General features: G+C 30.6%; 1 protein-coding gene across 2 annotated transcripts; it reads right to left on the bottom strand.

The window, feature by feature from the left end:
- Nucleotides 1-8: 8 nt before the first annotated feature.
- On the bottom strand, nucleotides 9-18,012 carry LOC123273148 (protein Wnt-11b-2-like). Of its 2 annotated transcripts, XM_044740401.1 has the most exons (7): nucleotides 17,917-18,012; nucleotides 17,496-17,767; nucleotides 16,920-17,434; nucleotides 8,364-8,605; nucleotides 6,271-6,623; nucleotides 5,835-6,106; nucleotides 9-414 (listed from the first exon to the last, which is right to left on the bottom strand). In XM_044740401.1, exons 4-7 carry the CDS (start codon nucleotides 8,485-8,487, stop codon nucleotides 237-239), a joined length of 927 nt encoding a protein of 308 aa, XP_044596336.1. In that variant the 5' UTR covers nucleotides 8,488-8,605; nucleotides 16,920-17,434; nucleotides 17,496-17,767; nucleotides 17,917-18,012; the 3' UTR covers nucleotides 9-236. The 2 variants fall into 2 exon arrangements, with proteins under 2 accessions (XP_044596336.1, XP_044596335.1); XM_044740400.1 differs by lacking the exons at nucleotides 16,920-17,434; nucleotides 17,496-17,767; nucleotides 17,917-18,012 and adding an exon at nucleotides 13,509-14,183.
- Nucleotides 18,013-19,170: the final 1,158 nt, after the last annotated feature.

Raw genomic sequence — 19,170 nt, forward strand, 5'->3', positions numbered from 1 at the left:
TAGTAATATAAATAACGATTTGGTACAAGTACGGTATTAATAAAAATAAAAAAACTAATTGTTTAAATGAATAATTATACTTGAACCTTACGAATGTTTTAAAAAATTATAAATTAATGAAATAATGAATCGTTTGATAAACGTCCGTAGTATCACTTGTGTGCTGTGTAAGTGTATTTATAATTAATCAGAGAGTGAGTGAGTGTGTGAGTAATGAGGGAGTGTTCAAGTGAAATTTAATTGCACTCGTAAGTGGTGATGGTGTTTTTACAGGTTTTGCACTTTACACTGTAGCAGCAGCTTATGTATTTGCATTCGCATCTCTCGAGGATTTCGCGTGTCTTGGTGACATGCCCGCGACCGCAGCAGAGATATTCACAGCCTTCGTATCCAGCGCTGCTGCCATTGCATTGTCTGAAAAAATAATATTTTTATTTATTTATTTTTACCTAATAATTTTAAATTATTGTTATATTTCAGATCCAATTTATTAAATAATTAAGTAAATTCAGGTTATATAGATCATCTCATTTTTGTGTTGACTAATTGAGGAGCTGATTTTCAAAAGGGTAAAATTTTCATATTTTAAAATACCAGTTTTCTGAACTTTTAAATATTAATTACTTCGAGAGTTATGAACATTTATTTATAAAAACCGAATTGCGGCTTTATAACCGATAGCACTTTATAGCTAGATTAAAAAAAGTTCAATACAAATATTTATAATTGAAGATAACTAGTTTTTTGTCTCGATTAATCAAAAATCAAAAGATACCCTTTTGAAACTCAGCTCCTCAATTATTCATTTAATTCAGCGACGTTTCGCCACTAACCGTGGCTTCTTCAGGCATCTACAAATGACATACCATATATTATTATTATTATTATTATTACAAAACTTATTAAACATTTACATTATAAGCTTTGAACTTTTTCTAGAACTCGGCTGCCAAATTTCAAAACACAGTAGCTATTAATTTAAATATTTTTTATAATTTTTCTTATTAAAAAAAAGATTGCCTGCCAAATTGTTAAAAAATTTGATTCATGAATAAAAAATACTTGAATATAAATATTTTTAAGAACAAATACTTGAAATTAAGGTCTAAAAGTTTTTACTGTATTTTAAAATTGGGCAGTTAAACTTTCTTGAGAAAGTTTTTGAAAAAAAAAAAAAAAAAAAAAAAAATTATCATTTAACAATAAATACTTTAAAATTAATTCGTGTCAACATAAAGTCAATCTTTCTATACCAACTCATAACTACAAAAAGTTATCACGTGTAAGCATACTCAAATAAGCTCTATTACAAAGAATTATCTTCAAGAATTCATTTTTAAATCATTATTGTATAATTGATCTACTCTAATTTGTGAAAAATCAATTTAAAAAAAATTTACAACTAATTAATCAATATAAAAATAAGATGATCTATATAACATGAGTTTACTTCATTACTTAATTTTACAGTACAAGTATCATTTTAAAGTGAATACAAAAAGAGCATAGTATAAAACAAATAATGTAAAAATGATTTAGAGATCAATTAATGCTATCCACTTAAAAATTTCTTTTTTATTAAGCTTATTTTTTATATTTAAAGACTTTAATGTCTGTGGTCTAGCTTATTAAAATACTTAATTGGAATATATTTTGAGTTTTTATGCGAAATATTTTTATTAATCTTTGGTAATTGCAAGGGATTCGCTCTATCAACAATTATATTTAGGAAACTAAACTAAGAAGAAAAAGAGAAAGTGTAAGAATTAACAAGGGAAAGATGATAAAGAAGAAGAAAAGGAAGATGAAGAAATACTGAATAAAAAAAGTAACAAAGGACATATTCTTGAGCTCAGATGCGTGATGGCACGAACATAAATCTGAGAAAAGATTTCTGTTTCCAATAGCAGGATCTTGGAACCAACAACTAAGAAGTATAGAATCAGCGTGGCTAATTTGAGGGCGCGGTAGGTCGGGTATAGGTCGCCATCGATTCCTTCATTTCCTCGTCTTTGGCGGTAGAAAAACCGTAGCGAATTCAATTATGAACAAAAACGCACGTCTTCACTGTGGTTCTATAATTTTTTTATTTTCTAACACAATGAAAATCACTCAACCCAAACCACTCCCCTTACTTCAAATATACACAATGAATCTTTGTATATATTTATTAATGTATCTATACAACAACACAACAATAACAACAAGAAAAAAAATTAAAATGAATACGTCTATATATAAATAAATATCTGATTAGATTCTTAAGTACAAGAAGGTCCTGGGTTCCAATACGGGTTAACGTCCCGTTTGCGAATTCTCCTGGTTTTTTAAAAACTGGTTTCCCAGATACTAAAGTTAATTTTAAAAATAAAATAAAGAAAATTATTTAAGTATAAATAAATGTACCTCCTATCTCTTGAGCGTTCATTCTCACTTATAATTACCTTCACGCTGACATAAATAAAGAAACGACATCGAGTGAGATAACGCGTGTTAAGATATTCGTTGTGTGGGCCTTTGGGTCTCAACTCAACTCTTGTATTCATACAATATTGTAAGTATGTATTATATTGCTGGATATAATACCAAACTATTCGTACATATAATACATAAATGAGATAGGAGCCAGTTTAGTGTCTATACATTGATAGGATTTGTTTATATTTAATAAGCTTTATTAACTGTTAATAAATGATTTTTAACATCATAGGATTTAATAAATATTTATTAACAATTAATAAATTATTTATTAAATACGATTTATTAAATGTTAATAAATATTAGTTAACCGTTAACAAATATTTATTAACAATTAATAAGTAATTTATTAAGTACAATGTATTAATTGTTAATAAATATTTATTTAAAATAAAAAGCATTAATAGCGATTTTCTTTTGACACTTTTTATGACTCTATAGTTGGAATATATGATAATAATTCAATTCACTAAATAAATTAATCTTTCTAATATTTAAAAATATAAAAAATAATTATGAGCTGTGATAGAATTTGGTATTTTACAATAAACGTTATTATAATGTAATATAATTAATTCAAATAATTTATAAAGATGATTTTTGTTCATAAGCAATCTTCATATCAAATGATATTGCAAGCAAATCAAATTCACTCAACAAAACATTTATTGAATGTTAATGAATATTTGTTAACTGTTAATAAATGTACTTTCCTCCCAAATAAATATTTATTGAATGTTAAAAAATATTTCTTAAAATTTTTAAAATTAAATAATTGTCTTCAAATAAATTAAATTATTAATAGTTAATAAATTAACTTCTCTATCAATGTACTGAAGAAAGAGCTCGAGTAAAAGAGAGAGCAGAGAATCGGTTATTAGCACCTGAAATAAAATAAATGTTTAACCATTTATACACATGTATTGACCACCATTGTAAAATAAGTAATTTCCTGCAGAGCTCGTGTCCAAGTTAAGTGTGATCGGTACAAACTCACACCTTGGGTATTTATAAATATAAACAGACATTAAATGCCTGAAGAGATATAATATCAACGCTGTAATGATAATGAAAATAAATAATTGTAATAAATAAATCGTTAAATTTAAAAGGCTTTTTTTGGGCTAATCGATAGGACCAGATATACCGAGAATATTCTTGACTCCTATCCCATTGATGCCGTGGACGTTAAAAGCGTCGTAAAAGTTAATCGAGTAAGCGGTTTTTGCCGAGTGTAGTGTAGTGAGACACACCTGGATCTTCTCTTCTCTCCCTAGGCTGGATTTGTCGCGTTTTCAATACACATCCACAAAACACCTTTCGTCTTTGTCTTTTCCTCTTTCTTTCTCTTGTTATCCTTATTCTGGATCCTTTCTTCTCTTCTCTTCTTGTATCCGCCTGACGGCTAACTCTTAAGTCTTAGAGTTTATTTTTTATTTATTTCTTAAACCATCATCATCATCATCCTCGTCACGGAATGCTCGTTTAAATCGTTAAAAAATTTAGCTACTGGTACAGATCATATCTAAAAGCCATCTCTTTATCGATCTCGTTATCGATATATTTTAAAACTGCGACAACTATACAACAAGAATATCCCGTTGTGAGGTGATTTATCGTTCCATCCTCAGTCGACGACATATTATTCGTAATGAGCTGATTGTCATTTGCACAAATGATTAATCGATCTTCATCATTTAGGTTTATACATACCAACTCAATTTTTTTTTTAAATAGATATTTAAAGCTAAAGACCCACTACTAAAATGATTAAGAGTATACGGTTGATTTTCACCACTTTAAACATCATTAAATTCAAATTTAATAATACATGGTTCATTTACGGAGTATAAAAATTTATAATTTAAAAAATGACTAGTCATCACTCATAAAAATTTTTGATCAAAAAATAATTTATAAAATTAATTTTCAAATTTAAAAAAAAATTAAAACTTAAATTTTATACGTCTTGAAAATTATTTAACAATTTTTTTACCATATTTAATTGAAAAGATAACTATACAGAAAGAAAAATTTCTTGACTGGAGAACAAAATTCTTGGCTCGAGAAAATTTTCGGGTGCCTGAAGGAAGACCGAAGTTGTGTTGGCCGAAGTAAAAATTTTTCGGGAAATTCTATTCTTGGTGCAAGTAATTTTTTTTAATTCAAATTATCATAAATACTTGATACAATAAATTTTTATATTTGATCAAGATTTTTAGATACTTTAGGGAAGCAGCGTCATTTACTTCAGCTGAGAAAAAAATTTTCTCGCGTTGAGAAAATTTTTCTCTTGAATATTTGATACCCATTTTATATTATTTTAGCGTGCAATTATACATATTGAATGAAAAAAAATGATTCAATATTATTTCGGCTGCCCAATTTCGAAACACAGTAACTAATATTTATAAATTTTTTTCAATTTTTCTTATTAAAAAAAAGTTTACCCACTATATTGATGAAAAATTTGATTTGTGAATAGAAAATACTTGAATATAAATATTTTTAAGAAAAAATACTTGAAATTAAGGTCTAAAAGTTATAAAAAATGCAGCAATGCTAGAAAAAATCAGGTATAAAAATTTTGCAGTTATTGTATTTTAAAATTGGGCAGCCGATTTGATCTTCCCATTTGACATGTTAATCAATAAAAATATTAATGAAAATTTACTTCTATCTTTATATTTAATTTTTTGGAGCAAGAGAGAAATTTTCTCAAGACAAGAAAATTTATTTCTTTCAAGAAATAAATTTTCTTGGATCAAGATACGTATTTCTTAAAGCAAGAGAATTAATTTTGTTGGAATAAGTGAAATTTCTTGTGCCAAAAAAATTTTTTTTTCGCTAAAGAAAATAATTAATAAGAAAAATATTTTCTTGGCTCAAGTGAACCTTTTTTTCTATGTAAATATAAAATAATTCCCACACAATAATTCCACTATCAGATCTTTTAATACCTGAGTTACTTTTTTTCCGTAGCAGTTAAACTATTAAGCAAAGAAGAAACGTCAAAATAAAAAAGAAAGGATGATGACTTCTTTTCTTTATCTTTATCTGCTCAACGAGGATTATTCCGTTGTTTATTATTATTTTTTAGGATTTCTCCCCTGGTGCTGGTTCTGCACAAAAGTCCGACTTATTTAACTCTATTTTATTTTTATTATTCTTTTTAAAAAGACAACCCCCCTCTATCAAATCTTTTATGCTTATCCCTGGGGCACTCCAAGCAAAGGATTTAAGCCTTAACAAACCGTGTATCAGCAAATTCCACGGCTGGGTTCAAGGCCATGTTGTCATTTGATCGATAATAATCCTACGTATACATTTACACATAAATATGGATGTTGGCTCACCTTCCAATAGTGCCTAGACTGCCTCTTTTCTTGTCTGGTAGACAGTAGTCCGGACTTTTGGTCGTGTACAACAAATTATCATGATGATACAGCGGCGGCAGACGACTCCCCGACTTTGGTCTTACTTCTGCGGCGGTGGCATACTTGCGGAAGAGCCGTACGCCAGCAGCTGCTGGTCCTTTTGAGTCCAGTCCTCTCCAGCAGGTTCTTACGCTGCATGATCCTGATACACCGTGACACTTGCACTCCAGCGTTAACGATTGCTCTACTGCCTATTGAAAAGTTTTTAAAAATTAACAAACTAACTTACAATAGAACGTGAATTTTTATCACTATCAATCTCAAATCTCATATCTTCTACATACATGATAATAATGATGATGATGATCAAGATAAAAATAATAATGAGCCGAGAGATTGAGAGCAAGATACTGACCCTTCGACCGGCGCGATTGTTGTGCATATTGACAGCGTGCAAAAACTTGCTGGTGGAGCCAGAACCAGTTGGACTGGAACCTTGGAGAAACCTTTTGGCCATACGTGAAGCTGATCTCACGTCGTCCCCGCACCCGCCCCATTTGAATGAGTTTCTCGCGGACATCGCATCGAAAGACGCAGACCTGGAGATGAACGAGCTCGAGGAAATAAGTGCCGAGGGTGACGGTGGTTCTCTACGAGGTGGTGTCGCGCAAGAACAGGCCGCCAAATTTCCCAGAGCACACCCACGTGCCAGTCTCCAGACAGCCGCCGCTGCTGACATCGCGTAGACAAATGCTTGCTCTCGGGTTCCTGAAAAAAAAATGATTAAATTATCATTTATTTTCCAAATTCTCAAGATTAAGTTATTATAATATTTTAAATATGGACGAGAACTTAAATAATAATTTAATTATGTTAGTGAGTACTAATTTTTTAAAAATAAATAAAATTTTGCTTTATTAAATAATGACTTTTGTTAAATTGCACTGTAATTTATTAACGATTAATGTTTTTAAAGATATAAGCTCATCCCGATGTTACACTCACCAAGAGCTTTCATTTAAGTACCCACATGCATTTTCATATATTTTTCATATATACATGTATGTAATATATATAAACATATAAAATATATGAAAAATTGATGTGGGTACTCAAATAAAAGGTCTCGATGAGTGTAATGTCAGGATGAGCTTATATCTTTAAAAATATCAATAGTTCACAAGACACAAGGTCATTTCTTAATTACATTAAATTGTACTGTACTTTCTTAAATATTGACGTTTTTAAAGATATAAGCTCATCCTGACGTTACACTCACCAAAAGCTTTCATTTGAGCACCCACATGCATTTTGATATATTTTTCATATATACATATATATATATAATATATAAATATATGAAAAATTGATGTGGGTACTTAAATGAAAGGTCTCGATGACTGTGACATCGGGATGAGCTTATATTTTTAAAAATGTCAATAGTTCACAAGATACAAGGTCGTTTCTTAATTATATATCTAGAGATAGAGCATTTTCAAATGCAGCCTAAATACTTATCATCATAAATTTATTATTAGTGAGAATGATATGAAACCATGAAAAGGCACAACTCCAGATCAAGACTTTTCCAACAATATCAAATTTAACCATAAAAACCCATTTTATCATATAAATACACTGGCCACAAAATTTTTCTTATTCTCTTAGTAATATAGATAATATTTTTAGCAACATCTGAGGTCTTAGACACTGAATTAAAATTGGAGTAATAAAAATTGATTTATATTATTTATGAAATTTAGCGAATAATAATGATAATTGATGGAATAAAACAGGTAAGTATAAGCCGGTCTGAAAACTCAACTGACTCGGTAATAATAAATCTCATTGACTGTTTAACTCTGAGTATCTCCAAGTCCCAGGTTCCATAGCCAGGACTCTGTTGGAGTGTTCTGTTGGAATTGAGTACTAATTAAAAGCCGAGCGAGGTTGGAAGCAGAAGTAGCAGCAGCAAGTAGAGAGCTGAGTGTGGTACGTTGTTGAGCGCATCAGGAAAAGACCTTTTAGGAAGTGAGAAGGTAGATAGAAAGAATACGATGAGGGAAGCCAGTTTGGCGAGAGTAGAGAGCGCCTAATCTTTTTCGTTTGGTAATAGCCTCTAATTACGCAGTCGCTTCGGGGTCTTCCCATTGAATGGCCAGCTCTCTGCTCTCCGTACCATACGTTTTTTACTTTTTATTCTCATCTCCTCTCCTTTTTTTAAACTCCTCTTCATTCTTATTCTCTTCCCATCTTGAAAGGGAACACTCGTACACAGAAATTGCCCTGTGAGTTATCGGCTCCGCCTCTCTTCCCACATAATAATGAAATCCGAGTGTTCGCCATCAATACAACCAATGAAAATACATTTAACCTGAGATATTTATTGTTTTTTAAGATAAATACACATTTAAATCAATAAAGATTATCATTATTGTCCTATACTATATTTATATGTATAAATATGTTTTTTTTTTTTATTAAAGAAGAAATAAATTTGTGGATTACCTGAGAGCAGCTCTGGCGTGTAGTAAGGCGCCCGTTCAATGTTACTGCAGTTCCATCGACGATTTCGGAAAGCCTGCTGGCAGACAAAAGAAGTGTCTCTTGCCGCTTGTATAAGGCTCGGCATCACATCTGGGGCAGTGCGACATGCTCGCGCTTGTTTTCTCTCCAACAATCCTGAGCTTCTTGCGCTCGTACACAATTCACGGGTCCAAACTCGTCCGTCGGATGTCTTACCTAAGGCCCTGAAAATCACAAATTATTTTGCATGTTAAAGAAGTTAAGTATAGGGTTATAAGTATGTGAGTCAAATCAAGTTATTTATTCAAAAGTTGAGAACTCAACAATTAATAATAAGTTGGCTGACAAGAAAATTTGATCTCAATTTATTGTGACAATATTATTTTGGAAATAATTTTGATTCTTTAAAAATTTTAATAAAAATATATGAAATTTTAATAATTAAAATTAATTTAGAAGATTTTTTTAACAAATTAATTATGGCAAAAAAAGAGGAAAAAATAATTGACATTTAGGAATTTTAAATAAAAAAAAATACAATTTTTAAAAATAATTTTTTGGTTAAATAAAGATAAACAATTTTAATTTTATTAATTTTAATAAATTTTATCAAAAATTTATGAATCACACTACTTTAATCTATAAAAATGACAATCAAAAATTTTTTTAGTTTTATTTTTCATTAAAAATAAAAAAATTAAAATAAAATTTTTTTTAGTCAATTTTTTGACAAATAAAAAATTTCAAAAAAATTGACATAAATCTAAATGACTGTAAAACTTAATAATTACAAAGAAAAATTTTTTTTTTTCAAATTATATTTAATTAAAATTCATGATGAACATTAAAAAAATCAAAAAGCTCATACTCCAATAATTTGAATTTTTAATGAAGAAACCCCATACTAAATAATTTAGTCGAAGAAAGTGAAGTAAGTATGGTCGGTAATTAAAAGTTGGTAACAATCTCTGTAATACTGTCAGCTAAACTGGGATTATTTATTTTCTTCAAAAAAATAGCTTCCACTAACCATTAAAATTTTACTTTTCAGCATGAAAAATTTCCACTCATCATTCTCTTCAAAACATTTCAAGAAAAAAGAATACGATTCATAAAGACCGTGGTGTTCCGTTACACCGTGTAATAATTCAAAAAATTGTAAAATTTTCAATGACAAGTATTTGTAAGATTTATTTGAGAAATCTCAAAAGTTTTTTAAAATCTGCAGTAAGTAAGATTTACTTCACATCACAACTACATTAACGTTGCTACAATTTTATAATTGTATTAAGAAGACTAGATTTATTCTCGATGTGAACACATATAACATCTAAAATACCGTAATAATGCCACACTCAATCAAGCTAATAGGCAGAGTGTGATCCTTTTCACGGAATACCATCAAACCTTACTATATTTTATTGTATATTATATATTATGTACGCATTTTATGCTCATAAATCTCGAGGATCTGAGAAATTATAGGGCAACAAACTCATCTCAGATGTGTATGTATGTTTTCGCTGAAGAGAAACACACCAACGGGTCGTCCTTAATATAAAGCTTACAGAATTCCTATACAAACATGAAGAACACCTTAAAACATAAAATGATCCTTCAGGAAATATTAAATCAGATGAAATATATATTATAGGTTGCGACATAAAACTCCTGTCAGTTTATTGTATTATTTAAATGGCCAAGTTGCCAACCGTGGGTTGACGCTGACAATTCACCAATAAATGACCCTATCAAAAAGCTTGTGATATAATACAAACACATATATAAATTGTATATATGCTGGTGATGTCAATGTAAATGTATATAGATGTAGAAGTGATGAGTGAGCGATACACAACACGTGCCATCTGTTTTCCCTCATCTGACTATCCACACACACACACACACTCAGCCTGGAGGTTTGGGTATAATTATTTGCACGCCTACATTAATCCGCGATCGATTATCAATGATTGCCAGATGTGTCAGGAAAAAAAGTAATGATAATAAAGCGACATTTTATTTATCGCTCATCGCTCGTGTGCTATTAATCGGGATAAATATCAAAGCTGTAATTAAATGCGTGATAAGTATACATTTAACTTCCAATTTAATTCACGTGACAGGGCCAATTCGATTGGCCTACCTGATCTTAAGCGCTCATATATGAATATACATGTTAATATATGATATATAAATGTATTGAAGTAAACGAGAATGAAAACCTGTTCAAATAATTCTAGATCATCGTTTGCGATACAAGGAAGAAGGATGATCCCCATTGGCAATTTTTAAATCATTTCTATCTCATACTCCTAAGATATATCCTAAGATATATATTAATATACATATGGCTATACTTGTACGTCAAGTAATTATCAGTGGTAATTAGTGACTATTGCAGCAATAAAATATTCAAATGGCGATAAAATATACCAAATAGAATATGATGGTTGCTTACAATTATATGAGTAAAAATTATGACATCACTGATTGAAGATATTGCTTTATTGGAAAATATAAATTATTAATAATGAAAAAAGAAGACATGATATAAAATTTTATTGTCTTAATTTCATTTAAAATTTGGTTTCAAATTAATCTTGAATTGAGGCTAAAAAAAAGCTATCAATAATTTTTTCTGAAAAAACTTTTTTAATGATTAATATGAAAATTCATGTACATGTAGTAGAGATTAATTTAATTAATAATTTATTTTTAATGATTTTTTAGTTCAAGTAGAAGATCTACGGAAAGTCCGCTAAATAAAGATATTTTTTGATAAGCATATAAGTTATTATATAGTAACTAATTTAGGGAATAATGATAATACGCATCAAAGTCGCTAAAAATTTTCTCAAAAATATAATGTAGTTCTAATTTCTAAGTTGGAGTTCTAAATATTCAGCTATTATTGTTTCACTTCAGTTATTATTGTTCATAATTATCATTGCATGTAAAATTGCTTAAAATATTCGTTTTATTAATTTTTTCCGGATTCTTGACATATTATTTATAATTAATTAATATTGTTTGTAATCTTGAAGTCGCTCATAACTACGCTTTTTATGCGACTGTTAAATAAATTAAAATTTAAAAAAAAATGAAAGTACATATTTTTTAAAAAATGTTGACAAAAAAAATTTCAGTAAAAATTTTAGCTTTAATTAAAATATTCATTAGAATTGTTGATCCTTTAAAATTATTGAAAAATTTTTCCACCGACACACAAAAAGACAGTTTTGCGAAAAAACTAAAGTTTTTAATTTCTGCCAAAATACAAGTACATTTTATAAATAAAATAAAAATAAACTTTTTAAAGAATTTTAAGTGCATATCGACGGTCTAATTAGCAATTTGTCTAACTACTTATTTTTTAGAGGGTGATTTTTTAACATTTTGATGTAGCAATAGTCCAATTATGAATTATTTGAATGATTTAAACCAAAATATTATACCTTTATTAGATATTAATGATATTAAATGGTTTTTTAAAGTGATAATAAATTTTGAACTAATAGTTTTTTTCGTACAAATGGAAGATTCTCTAAAATGGAGTTAGACAATTTGCTAATTAGAACGTCGGTATAACCCTTTAATTAAATGAATTAATTTGTCACAGCTTATAATGACCATTTATTAAATTAAAGAAGAAATGAATATATTTTTAATATTTTTTTTCAACCCAAAACTATAAGTAACTTAACTGATAAAAATAATTGTTCCAAACAAAAGTCAAAGTTAGTAATTGACGATCCGAAGATATAAATGTATAATATGAATGAATATATGTATATTTATATAAGAAAGGGCGTAAAACTACTGACGTCCCACGAATTTGAAATTAGTATCTATAATGCTGGGACATGATCGTAAAGTATAAGCTTTATACGCATTGATAATAGGCGCCTACGACCTTGCGGAACTCGGCCACACGAGGCGACGTTAATACGACGTAATATCCTAACAGGGATCGGATTATTTATTTAACGTGTAGAGGAACCGGGTTATTGTAAACTTTCGTAACCAACGGTATTTATATAAAATGCTATTTTTTTTCTTCTTTTTTTCATTAATAACCATTTAATAATATTCTTCTTTCACATGACAGCGACTGCCCGTGCATTAGCGTTAATGAAGTTTTATTGAAGAAAATAATGACTTTCGAAGAAAGAAGAAATAAAAACTGGGGATTAATTTATAAACTGAAGGTGCGGTTGTAATTAAAAGGAATAACCGAATGATGAGATAGCGATTGTAGTTGAGTTGATGGAGCAAGATAACCAGAGGTAAGTATAGAGGTAGATGTGGTAGTAAGTATAAGCTTTTATAAATCACAATCGGCAAGAGTATGTAGTATAGAATAGTGGATAGTGCCCCCTTATAATCTCACTCCCTTTTATTTCCTACTCAACTCTTTGGCGTTCAACTCCCCCTGAGGCTTCAATCTTATGTCTCGTCTTATATTCAACCCCGCGGACAGTCTATGGCATATATAGTAGTAGAGTGCACTGGTATAAGGTATAGGGTATTATGTGGATTTTTTTTCGGTTCTGTTCTCAACACGCAAAACCACCATCGCTCCTTCATTCATCATTCCCTCTTTACCCCAACCCGCGTGTCTGATCAAATTCAACGTCCGAGTAGAGTCCAAGCTAGATCTTACAGTAATTACGTCGACGCTTAAGCTTTCTCCACTCTATTCAGTGTCTGATAGTTCTCCAACATTAATAAGACACACAATAACGCGGTATTTATAGCTTAAATTAGTTACTCATACAATACAGTATGATATAAAATAAAACATATTAATAATTTGCTGGGAATTGTCTGGTCTACCTGCGTGATAAAAGAACGTCTGAGATCACCCGCGGTTGCTTACCCGGGTCGCTCTCTCGATCATTCTATTTGTTTCTCATTAAAGTGGGTACATTAATCACAGACAGATGGATCCTGCGTGCGAGCACACGCCGAGTAGACTCGTTATATTTACTCCAAAGGGATATTGGATCATGGACCACCGGTGTGTACGATTTAACAAATATTTTTAATTATTTTTATTTTAATTATATAAGTATTTAAACTTCAACCAACTAATTTAGATTACTTTTTTTGTCAGATACTTACAGCCACTTGATGCACGATCCATCCTGGATGATTGACAGCGAGAACAATAAGAGTAACACGACTTCTGATGTCTTTACACACTTAATTACACGCATTTTTTAAAATAACTCATAAATAATCAGCTATTATTCTTCACATTCTTATTCTTCACAGTAAACTTCAACAAAAAATATACTTCAATCATCCTTTGGTAAAGTAACAGCTGAAATAAATTAAAACAATAAATTAAATAAGCACTTTTGAACTGTTTTTTGGTAATGCAATTCACAATTAAAGAAACATGAGAGCATAGATTGGAAAAAAAAGGAAGAAATAGATTAAAAGGTTGACGCCTTGCCGACGACTAGTTTTAAACTCCCCGGGTGAAACTCTGGCGAAAGAGAGGCGGCCAACGAGTTACAGGTGTCCGAAATGAAGCGTCTTACTCGAGGAGTGACGTTAGTGGTGGTTACAAACGTATGGTGGTGGTAATCGCGTGATGGTGTGTATGCTTGTAAGCAGAAACGGTGGTTGAAGAGTGGATGCGCCCTAGGTCGAGTCGGCGCGTGGACACGAGGCTAAAACACTAACTTTTATCTACAATACGGTATCTGGATATCCTGACAAGCAGACATCCTTACTAGTCCTTAGTAGAAGCTCAGTAATAGATATAGAGTAGAGAATAAAAACCCGGTACCTACGTACTAGGTACTACGTAAATGTAATCCAGAACGTAGAAGGAGAAGAAGAAAGTTTTGATCCGGCCAAGTAAAGGTAGAGTGGAGGCAGAAGAAGGTGGAGACGAAGGAGGATCCAGGATACCCCACCATATACATCGGAATCCAACCACTATACAATAACCATCTGTCATACATTATACTCTACTGATGCTGAATAAACGCGGTCTCTACTTTACTCATTCACTATTTTTTTCGTTTAGCTTTGATTTCGTTCCCGCGCCTCCTCGTTGGATTCCTCTGGGAATACGTGTGGAAAGCGCCCCACACGTTGAATTCATATAAATCTTCTTTCTGTATATCATCTTATTTTGTTCGTTATTTATTTATTGTACTAGTTATACCTAATAACTTTGGATGTCTCTATCAAAGTTTCGGGTATAGGCACCGCATTATTCTTTAAACACGCACCATCAGGATCACCTCTATGCATATTTATGCAATTATTTTTATAACAAGTATAAAAATAAAATTATAAGTATAACAAAACCTGTACAAGTATATTATAATGGTTAAATTATCAACAAGAGTGCGAAGCAGGTAAGAAGAAAAATATATCGTGACAAAGAAGCCGCCTGGTAATTACCTGCCGGTTGCCGTGTGGTATAAAAGGGCTGACTTGAGGCCACTCTTATTCTCTTTTATTTCACTTGCACTCCATACCACTCTTTCGTACTTTCATTTGTACGAGTATTATGGATTTCTCAAACGATTAACAGGGTAGTCATCATTTATAAGCTAAAAAATATCATCTCGCACATAACTATTACCTCTAAATGTTATTGCCTCAGATATACTAGCTACCAGCTGAAGAGGTGCGTATTATTCATACATAAACCCAACTGGTCTTCATCTTTCGGCATCAGTATTAAATGATCGTCAATTGGTCTGTGTTTTGAAAGGGACCATTCATTAATTACCTAAGGACAATTTTGGTGACTTTTGACCCCCTCCTACCCCCATGTAAGTATACATAAGATTTCTTGAACCTCCCTCTCTTTTTTTACGTAAGATTTTATTTTGATCTTCTAAATATAATAATAATAATAATATTATTATTTCGATTTTTACTTGTATACCGTTCTTGGTTTTTACAAGGCTGGGTAGATGGTAGCTGTCGCATTCCGCGAGTGTGCCACCGTCTTGTGTTTTTTTTATACTGTCCTTGTTTATTCAACGCTTTTTTGGACCCCAGCACGTCCTCTTTTCACTCCTGTATTTTCACTACATAATCAACCTTATTTTTCGCACATTTATATACTCAACTCTTTATTATTATCACTGCGGCTGTGGACCGACTTGTGCTTTCTGTACTGTATTTACCCTTCTCCTCAGCCCTTTCTATCGGTTGTTGGAATAGTGGCGATGGGGAAACCACAGAGAAAACCCATGCCAGTACAGTTCGGCTACCGGAGCGACCCCCGACGGTTGGTGTTGGAACTATTCGAACAACCGTCGGGGCTCGAACCCTCGCCTCACGGCATGATGTGCGAGCGAACTAACGGGATAATGACTTAACCCGCTCGGCCATCATGCCGCTAATAATAATAATAATAATAATAATATAGTTTTATTTGTATCACATTGACAGTGTTTTACAAAAATATTTCCTAAATAGAAAGATACACGAAAAGAACAAGGTGACACTGGATATCATCCCACATTATACTGAGTGGAAAAAAATTTTAAACAGCAGCTAGTATAATCCAGATTACAATGTGTATAATCCAGATAGTAGCTTGTATAATCCAAATTACAATGAGTATAATCCAGATATCACGCAGTGCACAGTAAAAAAATTTCCGTCAAATTTAACACAAATATTTGTGTTACTGATAGTTTTTACACAAACTAATGTTGATTCAACATTCTAGTGTGTTAAATCAACACATGAGAATGTGAAATTCTACACTCTAGAATGTAATATTCTACACAAAAATTTTTACACTTTACATAATGACGAAAAATTTTTTACTGTGTATAATCTGGATTTTTCTAGCTACTATCTAAAATTTTTTTTCACCAAAAATATCACTGAGTATAATCTAGGATGATATCCAGTATCATCTTTTTTTTTTTTCGGTGTAAGCAGCGCAGTCATTCTATTTAGCTTAGTTTATGTGGTTTACATAATATTAAATTGAATTAAATTAATTTTTGGCATACATTTCACCATTTGTTTTGATCTTCTAATAATAAACTGTTATGTTAGGAAAGAATCAGTTTCACTAAAACTTACAGATCAACGTGGATCCATAATTTTTATTCTTTACCAAGTAATAATATTTTTCAACAAGAAATGTTTTTTATTTTTTAAATAATGAAAATACGATGTTACCCGAAAAAATGTACTATAATTTTTTTTATAGAACTAAACATGGATAACAATAAAAACAAATGAAATTTTAATAAATTATTTTTTTTTTTTCAATAGCAATAAAAATTATTTAAACAAAATAAAAATTCGACTGTACGCTTCAAAATTATAAAAACTATGAAATCCAAAATGGAATTAGATTTTTAATATTGAATTTTGATTCACAAAATATTACGTAAGAATTTCACCCTACCCTCTAAAATAAGGACATGTAGAGATTTTAACTACTAAATAATTAGTACGATGATACTTACAGTAAGGAGGAATATTTAACATATATATTTCTTCATTATTAAATAAAATCTTATTTTCTCTTACCATTTTAAAAATCCGTTGTTGTTTTATCCTTTTTGTAGCTCCTTCTCCTCTTACTTGTTCTTCTCAGCAGCGCATCCCTCAGATCCTCGCGGCCGTTACTCCTTTTGCCGGGTTATTTTTTTTTCTTCCATCGCCAATAAATAATCCTCTGTCAGACGTTCATTACGTCGTTAAGTTTCGGGCCAAACTTATCCCGCACCTTCTTCTCTCTCAACTTCTCGAGCGTCGAACCTAATAAGCACTTGGGTATACCTGAGTTTCATACCTCACCTCACTCAGTTATATTCCTCATCCTGTCCGTCTTACCAGCCACCAGCCACCAGCTACACTTACACCGGACCAGCACATTTTTCATTTTATCATCCCCCCGAGGAACTGCAAAGTGACTTACACTCAAAACCAATGATTTACACAAGCTTCCTCAATTCGTTGACTTTTATGCCCTCGTCTCATGTCATGACTTCTCAATCCTCAATAAATACTTTTTTATACACGTCCGTAATCCCCTAAATCTCCTACAGGATTAAAAAATTAAATAAAATCTTTTGCGCATATATTTGAATTATTAAAACAAACCATAGCAGCCCGTCGTTAAATCGGGCAAAGAAAAGGCCAAAGACACATACACTCTGTTGAGAGTTTGGGGTGGAACGCAAGTGAGTAGCGGCAGCTGCGAGTAGTTGGCCGGCTATTAAAACCGACTTACTCAACCCTCGCGGGCGTACAATCCGCGGGATCCCCTACTACTAATTCCTCTCTTGCGTCTCTTGTCACAAACCCCTCAGCAAGCTCCAGTCTTCGATCCTTCACTCATCATCCTTGTTTTATGTCCGTTCTGCTCACATAACCTACAACATACAACCTACAGTTAGCCCATTGTGACTGTCACACATTTATTATATTAAGGCTATTATTAAACGCCCCCACTTTTTTAGATCTGATTAATCTAAAATATCAAAAATGTTTTTATTTTATAAACTGTCAAAAAAATACTTACAATTGTTGTTGGTGTTGGTCATTAATAATTCGGTGAAATAAGATCAGTCAATTTTTAGTTGGGAGTAATTATCCAACATGGCGGACCTCTTTTGATTAGTCAAAAAAACTGTATCAAATATTAACAATACCAAAGTTAGCCGACGATTTTAATAATTAAATTAGAACAAAAAAATATTTTTTTTTAATTTCACTCACAGTTTTTAAAGTTTTTCACCAGTGAAAATTTTTTTAATCATTTTTTCAATAAAAAAAAAATTCTAAAAATTTTTAAATGTCTGCTAACTTAATTTTTAACAAATATTAATAAAGTTAATTGCAAAAAAATTTTTTTTTTCAATGACATTAAAATTAGCTGTCACTTAACCATTTTTAAAATTTTTTTAATAAACAAATTTGTTCTAAAAAATTATTTTTTAAAAATTGCATTTTGTAATTTTTAAAATTTCTACTTGTCAATTTTCTTCTCTAATTTTTTTTGCTACAATTTATTTGTTACAAAAATTATTGAGTATCTACTAAATTGATTTTCATTTTTTTTATTATTAATCTGCATAAGTATTATTTAAAAATTTTTTTATGAGATTAAAGTTAGCAGTCTGACCATTTTTTAATTTTTTTTAATAAATAAATTTGCTCTAAAAAATTGCATTTATTTTCTAAATGTCAATTTTTTTTCTCATTTTCTTTGACATAATTTATTTGTTGAAAAAATTCTTAAAATTATATATCTGCTAAATTAATTTCCATAATTTTTTTGTGGTTATTCTATCAAAAAAATATAATAATAAAATTAACAGACAAAAATTTTTTCAGATTTATATATTGATTAAATTAATATGACAAAAAATTCTATATGAAGAAATAAAAAAAATTGTAAGTACAAATTAAAAAAAATATTTTTTTTTTTTATTATAATTAATTTATTTAAAAAACTGTTAGATGTCAGCTGATTTCAATATCATAAAAAAAGTGGGGAAAACTGTCTATTACAATCTTTTCAATAATACTTATACTAATAATAATATAATATAATGTAATATAATAATAATAACATATGAACCATGACAATAGGCACGAGAAAGAAGACACAAGTCAATAATGTAATGAAAACAGAAAAGAATAAAAAGATGTTGAGGAGGAAAAATTTATCACGCATCGGCGATGCATGCGATCGACGCTAACCACCCTGGCGTTGCGAATCGCTTGGCTATGATTCGTCAGGGTGAAAAAAGGGCCAAGTTGACAAATGCAC

The sequence above is a fragment of the Cotesia glomerata genome, linkage group LG10 (genome assembly GCF_020080835.1).
Source record: "Cotesia glomerata isolate CgM1 linkage group LG10, MPM_Cglom_v2.3, whole genome shotgun sequence".
Lineage (NCBI taxonomy): Eukaryota > Metazoa > Arthropoda > Insecta > Hymenoptera > Braconidae > Cotesia > Cotesia glomerata.

Bases quoted from the DNA above. Each gene is read 5' to 3' on its own strand.
- LOC123273148 (XM_044740400.1), bottom strand. From the start codon at position 13,603: ATGCGTGTAATTAAGTGTGTAAAGACATCAGAAGTCGTGTTACTCTTA. The intron at 6,107-6,270 runs GTCAGTATCTTG...ACTTTTCAATAG, and splicing joins ACAATCGCGCCGGTCGAAGG to GCAGTAGAGCAATCGTTAAC. The intron at 415-5,834 runs GTGAGCCAACAT...TTATTTTTTCAG, and splicing joins AGTCTAGGCACTATTGGAAG to ACAATGCAATGGCAGCAGCG.